Source organism: Erpetoichthys calabaricus, chromosome 2, assembly GCF_900747795.2.
Source record: "Erpetoichthys calabaricus chromosome 2, fErpCal1.3, whole genome shotgun sequence".
NCBI classification, from domain to species: Eukaryota; Metazoa; Chordata; class Cladistia; order Polypteriformes; family Polypteridae; genus Erpetoichthys; species Erpetoichthys calabaricus.
In genome coordinates, this window is record NC_041395.2 from 145,572,328 (window position 1) to 145,585,989 (window position 13,662).

The window sequence follows — 13,662 nt, forward strand, 5'->3', positions numbered from 1 at the left end:
CCTGCAGCTCCAAGAATAAATTAACATCCATTCCTACTTTCCCTTTAGAAAGTATGTATTTCACAGTGCCTTGTGTTTTTAAATGAGAGACACAGGCTGCATACTCTGGACACTTCATGCTCCCGGTGTAATTCACAGCAGCCTCATTAAAAATGACTGTAAGAAAGACTGCAGGGTAAGACTGACTTGAGAAAAACTGTATTTCCTGCCTACAGGGTATCATCAGTAAATCAATCCAGCTGTTTAGTTTCTCAGTACAAAGTATCTAGGACTTGACAATAAAAACTACTTTGATTAAAGTTATGTTTTTGGCAAACACACTCAATCTGCAGTATAGCATTATTGCTCTGTTTTATGCAGTTCGCTTTAAAATAACTTTGTAAATGTTTTTGGCAAACACACTCAATCTGCAGTATAGCATTATAACTCTGTTTTATGCAGTTCACTTTAAAATAACTTTGTAAACTAATTTTAAATGCAAATATTTTTACAAATAAATTTTGTAAACTAATTAACTCTCTTATAAATAGAGAACATAAACATCTCTCCATTTACTGAGCCTGCTTTAATTGTCGGGATCGGGAGTCTATATCTGCTGTATCTGACTCAAGGCAGGATCTAGACAATGTCTAATTAATAATGCCCTGATTTGCAAATAGCAATAGTAATTATTTTTCACAAGAAAAGTAGTGACCTTCATGCATCCCAGACTGCCAACTAAACCATAAGAAGGCACACGCTCTCCCACAAGGGTGAATTTACATAATACATGTATTCATAATATTGGAAAAAAACAGAGTACTTATACTGTAGAATAACACATGTGAGAGTGTTCACATTTGGGCTTGGATGTGTTAGATATGAACTCAAGTCCTTAGACTAGTGAGGTGGCATTTTGAACTAATATGCCACCACAATACCCTAAAAAAAACAAACAGAAAGCAGTAAATTCATAGTATAGCCAAATAAGAATGAATATAACAAACTCACAGGAAAGACATGAATTGCTCAAGATGGTTGATGTGAGGTGTTTGGAAAAAGAGAGGTGATGGCAGCTGTTGCACTGTTGTTTTGAAAAGAAGAAGGATGACCTTGAAAACAATTTAGAAACTGATGGGCACTTAATACGTGGGATGTTCAAAAAGTTTCCTCACTTTCGTATTTTTGTTGGAAACGGTGAAGGTGGGAGGAGTAGTAATTGGTCATTAAAAAGTTGGTACGATGCTGGGAAAATTGCATCGCAAACAAAGGTGACTATATATTTGAAATTCTTAATAAATAGACTTAAAACTTTTTAAACATCCCTTGTATTATGCCTTAAGCAGTGGGATTATCTGGTTATGGCATTTGATAGGAAAGTTACAACTTTTACTCGACATAAAGCCTTAAAATATTTAATTTTTCTATTGTTTTAATTATAGTTGGGGTAAAATATTCTGCACAGTGTCAGGACCTGGTCTGGGCTTTTGCATTTTTCAAATGTATACACTTGGTATTCTCCAGGTATCCCAGTTTTTTTTTTTTTCATGCAGTCCAGAGGTATGGCAATTTAATTAATTGTGTGAATCAAAACTGACCCTGTATTATTGAGCTTGTATATGTGTGTGTGTTTGCGCAAGTGCAAGTGTACACACCTAGAATGTTGGCTGGGTCACTGTCTCTGTTATCCAGTTTTCCTCTCACATCTCAAAGATGTTTGTGAAAGGATGAATAACACACCTATATTAGCCTCAAATAGGGAAATCTGGATGTGCATTTAAGTGCACCCCAGCAATGAACAGAGTTGTTTTCTGCCTTACAGCCAATGCTGCTGAGATTTGGTCCTGCTCCTCGGTCCCTGAACAGAAGATGTTTCCGTTATAGATTGTTGGATTGAAAAAAGAATGAATAATGTTTATGGGTAGCTGATTTTGTCAGGTATATTTAAAGAAAAAAAAGATATGCAGCACTGCTCTATTTCAAATAATAATGAGTGCTCTTTATATTTGTTTCAGGAGCATACATCTAAATCCAGTCAATTTCCAGAATCATCTTCGCCAAGCAGTTGTGTTTAAACAGCTTGATCGCTTCTCTGAAGCTGCACGGTAGGGGAAGCCTTTATTGCATTAGTGATGGTGTGTTAAGGCAAATATTTGGTAATTTGTAGGTGTGTAGAGCCATTTTAGTGACTATAATGAAAATGTATTTGATTATATATTACATTTTTATTATGCAATGTTATTTTTTAACATCTCCAGCGTGAAGGCTTTGTAATTTTTATTGTTGATAACATGAGTCACAAAAAATAAAATGGACTTGTTCAGTTTAACAGATGTGCATGTATCTGTTTCTGTTAGTCTTTCAGTTTCACAAGTCTTCCCTGCACAAAAAATTATCAAAAAAGTATTCATTTAACCCTTGCTAACCCACTTAGGTTAAATGTCAAAGCTTCAACAGAAATTCCAAGGTGGTGGTGTAGTAATAAATATGGGAATAATATAATTTCATAAAAATCATAGACAAAGGGATACACAACACTTTGGTAGAAGTGCCACAAGTCTCTTTGTAAAGGGACACAAAGACCAGTAAACTGAATGACTGAGAAGTGCTTGAGGCAAAAGGGACCACAGGTTTGTTGGAGTCTCACCTTACATATGGTAAGCACTGATTAATTAATTTAGGAAGAGGAAAAATAACATAAAATAATTAAAGTAGTAAGCAGTTTTAATGTTTTAGGAGTGTTTCCTCAATGAGACAGGGAGACATCACCACCAGTATTCTGTTTATTATTATTCCTCATCTTAAAAATGGGTCTCGTATCTCCAACTGTTATCTCCCCCTAAGAGCCTGACAAGTTCTAAAATTCTAACATACAGTCTAAAGTGACATTTCTTTTATCAAAGTAACACAAGCTTCAAACTTTTTAAAACATTTTAATCATCTTTTCTCTACCACATCAATTTAATTTCAGAATAAAGGGGCATACATCAAAAACTACAAAGAGATTAGCTCTCACTGTCTTCCAAGTCTTATTTATTTTGTAAAATACTGCTTTTATTTAAAATAATTTTTAATTATTTAATTTGGCCCTGTACAACTGATAATTCTAAAAAGTGATGAGCAGACACATATAAAAGTAGTGGATACTATTTTGCTTCATGATATCTTTTTTGGGGGGTGGGGCGCAATTGGCTTCTTTCCAGGGTCCATCGATTTTCAGTCAAGTTAATTGACAGGTTCAATTGCTCGGGTATACGTTTGTTTGTACCTTGTTTCTGAAAGAGATCCAGAACAGTAGGACATCTGCTGCTCACCCTCGGCTAGTAGGTCCTGAGACAGGGCAAGTACAGCAAATGGTGGGATCTTTGAATAGATGGGTTTCAGACTAATTTTGATTTCAACAAATGTAATAAATGTTTCTTATTAGCTACTTTACAGTTTATATAGTATGTGTTCTTCTTTGTACCTAGTATACAATAGAAGGTACAGAACCATACAAATGTGGTCTAAACATATACAGTATATCTACATGTTATGTTTGTTATTAAATGCTGAAACATTTATTTTAAAGAATACACTCTAGGCTACTTTTCAATATAGTCTCAATCAATTGTTTCTTTGAAGTTCAATGTAATGTACTTCTCCACCTTAAAATATACTCTACATTGGTTTTTTATCTTAAAGCAAATGGTGAACTACTGGGTTGTTGGTAATTTGATGATAATTAGTGTTAACTAGAACAAAGCACAAAGCCCAAGATTTTGAGTAAGATTTTCTTTCTGTGGCTAACTATGCAGGTGTAGTTCTGTGGACATCTGCTAATTTCCAGTATTTCATTGTATGGAAGTTTGCAGATCAGAAAGAAATCAAACCTAAAGTTAGGTTGTGCATTTCCACCTTCAGCTTTAGAACTCTTAAAAGTTACCTTGCACCAAATGACAGGCATCCCAGTCATAAAATAATGTTGACACACCACCAATCTAAAAACAACAGTCTATCTATACATTGTAAATATGCTATTCTCACAGTCTGTAGGGGATTCTTTTCATATTCTCAGAGGTGAATGTGCTTCATCAAAAGGCTTTCTTTGTTTTTCTCCACATGGCATGTTCTTTGACCTACAAAACAGACCTTTGACCTTTTCAATGTGCTTACTATATTAGACAGATCCTCATTAACTAACCTAGGTTGACAGTAAATGCTGGGTGAAAGTAACACAGATCTCCTGAGAAAAGACACTGTCTCATCGTTTTGTGCTTCCCAGTCTTTCCTTAGTTGTATTCTCTGTCTCTCAGAGTTTGCTGAAATGAAAGGAAGCACAGGCCTAGATTTTCATAATAATTCCTTTATGTATAGTAAACTGCCTGTTCCCTTGTTTATGGGCTTGTCTTTTCACCATTTATTAGTCTTCATTATAGTTCCCAGATGTTATGTTAAATCTAAAATGTATTGGACTATTTATTTACAACATAATACACTTGAATTATAATAGCAGCTGTCATCTTGGGTCTTGGTGTGTTATTCACTCTTAATCATGAGAGACCTGCATCTCTGCTTATACAATGCTGTGCCAGGTCGAAGCCTGATGTAGCCAGTGATGTTGGAGAGTATACAGATATATGATTACAGACAGCACTTAGGAAGTATTCTCTCAGGCCAATTTGTAATACTAGTGTGTCTTTTCTGTTTCAGTGATAAATTGTCTCAACAGTTCAATACCGTCATTTATTGCCATTCTGAAGTATTCATTTGAGTGGAAAGGTTGGATACAGCAGACGACCTTGAGATTAATCTTGAGCCTACTAAGTGCATCTTGCTAAATGAATTGTTGAAACCTAGGATATTAGTCTTCTGAAACATTGGTTGACCATTACAAAGCCTTGTCAGTGAATTCAAAGGTGGTTTGCTAGCCTTTTGGTCTATAACAGTTTTTTGGAGGACTTCCCAGCATTTAACTGTGATTCATGGCCAATAGATTTAAAGGCTTCATCTAGACTCTGTTGTTCATGCCATGTGCTACAGTCCCAATTGTCACATAGGTTTTCAATAAACTGCTAAAATATTACTGTAAACCTGGGAAATTCTGCATTCTGAAGTGGCTATGTTGCATGCATTCCAGAAAAAAGAAATCACCTAATGGATCAAACAAAATATCTGAGGAAATGATGTGAGACCTCTGGAATTATTGAAAGGTTCTGTAGCATTTAATCTTTCTTACTTGGAGTTTAGATCAGCCCTGGGCCAATTTTTCTTAAGTGTGAAAGCACTCAAGGGGCCAACCTAACCTTCAAGTGAGAAAGACAACAAGTTATACTCATATGCCCCTAAACATGAAAAACAATGCTTTGAAGAAAGCAAGTGTGGGGGAGTTTGGGCAATCTCAGATCATTGGATCTCTGTTGGTGATGTAACAACATTAGGGTTGTGTTCCACCATAAGTTGGAAATTAGCAGGCTATATGGCCAAAAGAGATAAAGAGATGAAATTATAAAGCAGAAGAAAAGTCTTGGTCAAAACCAGAAAAAGAACCAATTTGTGTAACCAAACCCCATATGTAACCAAAAGTCAAAATCTTACAAACCTAAAAAAGTTAGGGAAATCGTTAAACACAGTCCACCAAAAGTTTTTGTTTTGTTTGTCCACAATCTTGGGCAAAGTCTAATGTCAGCTTAAATGCCATTTTATGACATCATATAAAGCAACTTCTAAAATCACATCCTTGACCAAAAAAAATGAATAAAGTAATCCAGGTTTATAATACATTGTTTTTCCAAGACATTGTGACTTGTGTAGGCAGTAGTAGTTTTGTCTGTAGCACCCCAGACAAAAACCTGTCAAGAACCTGTGACAAGACCCTGTTCAAATAAATGCTATCATTTTAAAAGATACCTTCAAAACAAGCTTCTTATCAAGTCAATTTTTCTCTCTTTTCCTCAGCTCCTCACCGACAAGGTTGGTCCTCTACCACCCGATTCCGATTTGTGTGGGTGAAGCAGAGTGGCTCCTTTTATATAAGACACAGGAGTATTTCTGGTGCCAGGACATTGCCCATAGCTGGCACTTCTTGTTCAAATGGAAGCCCCTCAAAGTAGGGATCACTAATCCCTGCAGCAACCCCTGGCAGCACCCACGGAACCCAACAGGGATGCCCCATGGGACTACAGTTCACAGCATGTCCTGTGGGTGTCCATACAAATACTATAGTTGAGGGATGCTGCCATCTAGTGTGTCGTGGAACCCATAGTCCAGGCAGGTTGTCTTCTGTGCATTATACTGGCTTCCTGGCCAGGTCAGGAACCTTGAACCATCCTGGCAGGGAAGCCAGTCTACTCACTTATACATTTGCATCTCCTGCCAACTTCCTGATTAAGGCTGGGAACAGCCTGACTCTCCACTTGATCACACACTATTTTGGCCTTCATGCCAGGTAAGGAACCATAAACCCCAGCAGGGATGCCACCACATGCCCCTTTTCCCTCACAACACTCATTCATTTATTGAAGTTCCCAAACTTCAGTTGCAGTATACAGTGCTGCACCCTGTACAGAGCAAAAATGGTGATGAGGTGTAAGAAGATGTAGCTACTGTGTGCAATGAGTATTTGTAGAACTGATTATGTTGCTTGGCCCTGTGCCTGTGTCTTGTCGTGATGGGAGCAAATCACTCCTACAGCCATTTCCCATGTATGACTTAATTCAACTGTAAAAGTGGAACAATTGTCTCCTCTGGCGTACATAGAGATGAGTAGAGATTAGCTTGCTTTTTTAGACAGAAGTTCAAATACTTCAAATATATAATTTTTTGTATTACATTTTCAGGATTTGTTATACATTTTACAGTACATCTTTAACAATAAAATCTAACTTGCTCAGACTGCTTGCTATTTTCATCGAACAAGTCCACCGCATATTTATTTGTATTTCAGTCCACTTGATTCAGTTGTAAAAGACAGCAGAAGGAAAAACAACTTTACAATTTTATAAACATAATAAAGCCACATTGCTATTTCAATGATCATTTTATACCAAGATTTATCTGTACTGGAGTCCTATACTGTACTTGTAGCCACATTCCAAATAACATCCTCGCGTATGTTATACACTATGAAAATTAGTTGATACTGTTTCTCATCAGCGACTGTAGTGTTTGGAGTTGAAAACTGGAAAATCCAATGAGTAAGACAGGAGGTCTTTAATTTTCAGAAACCATAGTAAGAGAGATAGCAGTGAGAAGTTGGATTCCCTGCCCCCTCTTTCTCTTGCCCCAGTAGAAATTTCTGATTTAATTTGAGGTTCATCCTCATAAAGATCTTTTTAATAATTTCTAAAAAAGTTTTCAGGATGGAAGTGAAACAATTATGATTGGCAAATCAATGTTACGTATAGAAAAGCTTCATATTTCATTTCTACTATTAAACTGAAGATAACATGAGATGAGGAATTATGTTGGACAAAAAACATTAAAACCATATACTGTTGCATATGTAGAAATAACTACACAAATAAAGCAAGCTAAAGAGTGAGTTAGGTAAATAGAGATTTACAAGCTACTGAATGGTCTTTCCTCATCAAAATTGTTTTTATGTTCTAACTTGTTTTTAAGCTATCCAAACACAGATATTCATTGCTCTGTATTTAGGATGTCAATAGAAGCCAAAAATGAAGATGTCTCTGCATAATTTCAATATGGCCAATATATAGAAAGAACCAACAGAAAATAAAACATTCCTCTTGATGCTCTAATTAGCACTCCATGAAAATTGTTTAGTACAGTACTAGAATATTATTCTATTGCAAATTTTAATTGTAACTCTTCCTTAAAGGTTATACTGTAGTTGTGGATCCCCTAAATATTTTGTGAATCTCATTTCAATGGAACATGCCTTACTGTGGAGCTAGGATAAATTAGTGACATTTTATCTGTGCTTAGCATTTGCAGTGTAGGTGTCTTTCAATTTCAGTTTTCTAATTCTAATAGAGACAAGAAATGTATTCCTCTGTATATTTTCCTAAGTAGTTGAATCACCAAATGCAACTTGTTCTAAATTGTAATCACTTTTTTGACAAAGAATATTTAACAATGCTTGATGCATCATAGCAAGTGGGCCTCTGATTGTATAAAAAAGGTCTCAGTCATAAAAAAGAGAGTTATCTTGCCATTGTATTTTCATTTAACTTCAATTATAGGTTATTGCAGCCTGACAAATTATTAAGAGCAACAGCACTTTACAAGAAAAATTATGCAAGATTCTGATTTTTGAAACAATTGTTGAAGACAGACAGCAAAAATTCTTAAGCTCAATTTATCAAAATGTCACAAACCCACTGAAATTACCATCTGCCTTTTTTAAAATAATGAGAGTGCTAATGCGTGATTTTCCTTATGTCTCCTAGGTTATCTAAAAGACCTGGGTAAAGCTGGAATTGGAAATAACATTTTGTTAAAATCGGCTTTATCTGGGTAAAGTGTGACCTACCCACAACCCTCTGGGTGAAGCTAAACCTAAGATTACCTGGGTAAAATTAGAAACTCCTATTTTATTCCAGCTTTGTCCAGGTCTTTTGGATATTGCGAGCTTTACCTGGGTAATGCTAAGTTTATCCAATTTTTGGGCTATACCCATAACACACTGATAAAAATGGAACCGTTAACAATTTTATTTACAGTAATAGATTATGAAACCATTTTTATTTAACCAATGTATGATTGTACATATCCATAATGCAAACCTTTTTCTTTTTTTTTTTTAGGAAGTCAGACTTTGAGCTAAATTCATTTTTCACACTGTACGTCTTAGAACATGACAATTGTAACAAATGACTAATCCAGTTCTTTTTTTAATGGTTCACAGCATATTAATTGCAAGAAAAATATGACTTGGAGGAATTGTAATGTAATGGAATCAGTGCAGCAAGAGCCAGATATCTTTTAAGGCATTATTTGAAACGCATTGCTAATAGAACCTCTGGGTTTATCATCAAAAAGTAGTTTCCAACTTTTTACTGGTAAATTTAGGTCAGTTGTGTCACAACTTCACTTACCAGTTTTTGATCTTTCATGAATGGACATTAATAACAAATATAAAAAGGCAAAAACTTTTTTTCTTAGCATTAAAAACATGTTTATTCCTGAGAACTCATAGACAGGGAATTATTTCTGTGTGTTGTGCTCATAGGTTTGCCTACAATAACTGCTTACTGTGTACTCCAATATTTTAAATGCAGTGTCATTCAATTTTATTAGAAAACAGAACTTACTAGGAAACTTCAGGTTCAATAAATGATGACACAATGCCGGAACCCCTCATTTTACATTGATACAGTAGTGAAATGTAGCTTGTGTTATGATATTGTACACTGCCCAGGAGGAGGGTGGCCAGTCACCGATTTCACGTGTCATAGCAAAGGGTCTGAATGCAGATATCAGTGTGATATTTCAGATTAGTATTTCAATTTTTTTTTAATCTTGCATTTTTTTTGTCATTCTGGGATATTGAGTGTTTCTTGGTGAGGGAAAAATGCAACATAAGAAATTGTGTAAAAAAAGTGATGGGGTCTGAATATTTTCTGTAGGCACTGTATGCTTTTAGGACATTATACTGTGCTGGTTGTATGTTTAGCCATTATTGCGTGTGTTTATGTATGCAGATATAAGTTGTAAGGGTTATTAATTTACTGTTTATTTTATTATAGATAGAATTTTAAGTTAGTTACGGATTTCAAATAAATGCTATATGTACAGATTACAGATTAAGACATACATTTACTTTTAAGGCTGATAGGTATCAAATGAGCTAGTCCAAGGCAAGATAAAACTATCCATCCAATCTTCCTTCTGTAGCCTGTTTTTCCTATTTTAGGATCATGGTGAGTCAGGGCATAGCTCAACAGCATTGGGTATGAACCAGGAGTTAACAATGGAAATAACAGCTGCCCATCACAGATCAAAAACAAATCCATACTTAATCGTATAAGGCTAATTTAGAAATCTGTCTTAACTTCTTGTAACTTGCATGTTTTTGAGATGTCAGTGGCTTTTTGTTTTCTTCAGGGAGGTGAGAAAACAAAATGTGAACTCCACTTATGAAAGTGACCAGCCAGGAGTTAAACCCAGGTTCTTGGATGTAACAGTCATAAGCACTAACCCTACATAACCATCTTTTAGAACATTATTAGTATTTCTTCAATAAGGAAAAAAGACTGGGAAATATTGCTGCTTCCAGAACTCGAGAAATCCAATTATAACAGCTAATCTAATGTAACCATTAGCTCTGGGTTATGATGCTGTAATTAAAAAATGAAGACAAACATCAAGTATTTAAAAAATAACAAACCATGAAAATATATTTTATGGAAATATAGTCAGCAATCTAAAGGTGCAACTGAGCATTAAATATTTAAGAGTGTGTGGTGCAATTTCATGTGTAAAATGTTAACAGGGCCACAAAAGATTAATTTAGTTTGTTTAATTGCTTAACTAAGACATGTTTATGTTATTAGGGTATTGTCATTAAATTGGCCAATCAGATTTGAAATATGTATCTAAAGGACAGAGTGATAAACTTTAACCCCGGTTAATTTAGATTATAGACAAGTATTCTGAAGGCCAATGCCCTCTTTTTTATTATCTAGATAGGATAATAAGATCAGCATTTGAATATTGTCTCAATAATTGTGGAAAATATAAGTAATTTTATGCTAACATCTAAATGCCATATATACATGGAATTCTAAACAAAACTGTGAAAAAATACTTTGGCTCAAGCACCAGACACACATATCCTTATGTTTTAAACTCTACCTAGCCACACTACCAATCTGCCAGAATGAATACTTGCCCAACTCACATCACCAAATCTAAGCTTGTCTGACTAATGTGGCTGAGGCTACTTTATAAGCAATTCTGGAGAAATTCCTGGAACTACTTCCAGAGTTAGAAACACACCTTGAAAGTCCTGTGGATTCCCCCTTCCAGAACCTCCACTGACACCTCCATCTCTCCTTGAATCACTGGGCCCCAATGCACATTTAAATGGCTAGGTATGCTTGGTAGTACACATTTTACCTGACCTCCTGCAGAAGAATCACATGTATAATTTACAGAACCTCATTACTGCCAAATTAAGATTTTGGGAAAAACTCCCAGGCTCCTTCCAGCAAGTTAAAATCTTCCAGTTACCTTAGTACCAACACGATAATTCTAGAGTGGTCTGTACATTTCTGGGATACACTGTTCTTTAATGACTGCTTGCCCACAAACCTCAAAGCTAGACTCTACTCAAGCCAATGCAGTCCCACACAGCTTACCTGAAATATGGACCAGTCCTGGTCCATCTCCTGTTGACTATAAGCCTCCTTTGACAACCAGCATTCATTCAGTTAGCTATCTAATTTACTTAATGAACTATAAAAGCAAGTATAACAAACAGGGTTTTTGGGGAAAAAAAGAACCATCCATCCACTTTCCAGAGGTCCAGAGCAACAACAGGAACAAGATAGGAATCAACTTTGGACAGGGCACCAGCCCATCACAGAGCACTCACCCACACACCAATACTAAACAAATTTAAAGTCAACAAACAAGCTTTCCAAACTTTATGGTTTTCCATAAAAATTGTTAAAAAAAAAGATTACTGTATATGACAACTGCACACTCTGACATGGGAGAGATTTGAACCAAAGCTATGATGGCACCAGTCCCCCTGCACTACCATGCCACACTAGTAATACTAATATCAATGCAAAACACAAATTATATAAATATTTGGTATCAAATATTAAAGATGTTCTTTGAAACAGAATAGATTTTTTAAAAAATAAGAATTTCAAGTTAAATTTACATAAGAAATCAATAAAATTAAAGTAATGCCTTACATCAGATTATCTTTATAAACAAATATCAGCATTTTTACACCTAACATGTGTAGCGTTTTCTTAGTTAGCCGCCTCCATATTGATCCTTAATTAGATGTGTCAAATTTAGCTTAAACAGCACGTGTGTCTGATGGTCTTCAGGGGTGAACAAATTGGTAGTCCAGATGCTTTTGCTTAATGGATCAGCACACACACAAACACACTAGAGAGCAATATAGTGAAATTATGCATCAAGTCTATAAAGCAAGAAAAAACAATAGAGTTAGCTGTAAAGCACCTGGGACAATGAAGGCAAGAATGCCAAAAGTTAATTATATCCGGTCATCATTTACTACAGTATAAATAAGGTAATAATTGACCATAGTTTGTTTTGGATTTAAAAAAATAAAGAGGAGAGGACACGGAGCACTGTTCCATTGCTGCTTAAATACCAGTTAAAAGTGAGGAGGAGGAGAAGGTTGGGAGCATTCGCTGACAAACACAGTGCATTGCCACACTCACCACACAAGTGAAAGTAATCATAATTACAAGTAGCGTTGTGACAAAAATAAATAGAAATTAACTTTTCAAATACTTGAAGACCTTTTTTAGCAGATTAAATACAGAGGATATTTCATAAAGTAGCGATGACTACAGGGAAGAAACAACATCACAACCAAGTCAGAGAATGTATTCAGAAACCACATATAAGTGCAGTCCTTTGTTTTCAGGCAAAACTAAAATCAGTATTGAAATTGTGAGAAAGCACAGTAATATTAGATTGTTTATTGTACTAGTCAGCCTGTAATATCTAACAAGTGCTGAGTCATTTAATGAAATGTACAACTTTGAAACAAAAATGAACACTGATACATCAGGTAACTCTTGAATTGACAGTTGTTACCACTGAGAAAATTACCTAAAATATTCAGCAACTTGTTGATCTCATGTGATGGCTTGAAAGTTCCAACAAGGATGCTGGCACAAATTCTGAATTATTTAGCCTTGCGGAAATGGATATTAACCTTTCAAAATTAGAAGGCTATATGCTCCATTACAAACAGATCTTGTCTGATGCAGTCACAGGAAGGAATCTCATAAAAAATAAGAATGTCACCACCATTAACCAGTATGTGCACTGGGTTCCTGCTGCGTGTGAGCATGCTTTTTCAGGCCTAAAATTACCTTTACAAATGTGAGGACTCTCTTAATGGTCCAAGTGTGACACATTTTAATGTAGCTATATACAGTATATAGATCCACTGTCTGTGGTCATCTAAAGGTGTATGACACTATGAAGGACATATTGCACCTCAGAATAGCCCTGAAGATCAAACTAATGATGCTTTTTAACAGAAAACTAGGTCTGAAAACAAAATTTGAGAATTTAATTGTAAAAGACCACACATCAATCTGACATCTCTCTATTATTAAAAAAACAATGACAAGCAACAAGCAGAACATGCAGCTTGCCAGCAGCAGCAGCAGCAACAGGAAGCCAGCAAATGACCCGACCGCTTCTCCTTAGTGTGCGTTCAGACCCTAACCCCCCCTTTCACAATGCGAGCAGCAGAGATGTGAAGTCCAAAAGGACAGCTGCTGTACAGGCTTTGAAATGATCGCCGCAAAGTGAGACATGCAGCAGCAGTAGAAAGACAGCAGATAATCCGACGGCATCTCCACACCCGGAGCTGGAAATAAAGGACAAGTATTGTTTTTACAAAAGTTTTAAAGTAAAAGTGAAAATAATGCCAATGTAACAATTCCCATGAAAATAACAATCTCTTTAAATTGTATATCCAGTAAACCAAACCCGGTGCTGGGCGAGCTA

The 13,662-nt window shown here is 35.7% G+C and overlaps 1 protein-coding gene across 1 annotated transcript in view; it reads left to right on the top strand.

Annotated features, from left to right (window-relative positions):
* The window catches only part of LOC114645437 (spermatogenesis-associated protein 16-like), a 92,744-nt gene that overhangs the window by 29,091 nt on the left and 49,991 nt on the right, over positions 1-13,662 (top strand). The window contains exon 3 of the mRNA XM_028793292.2: positions 1,995-2,084. Coding sequence (XP_028649125.2) covers positions 1,995-2,084 — 90 coding nt within the window. The remainder of the gene's footprint in view (positions 1-1,994; positions 2,085-13,662) is intronic.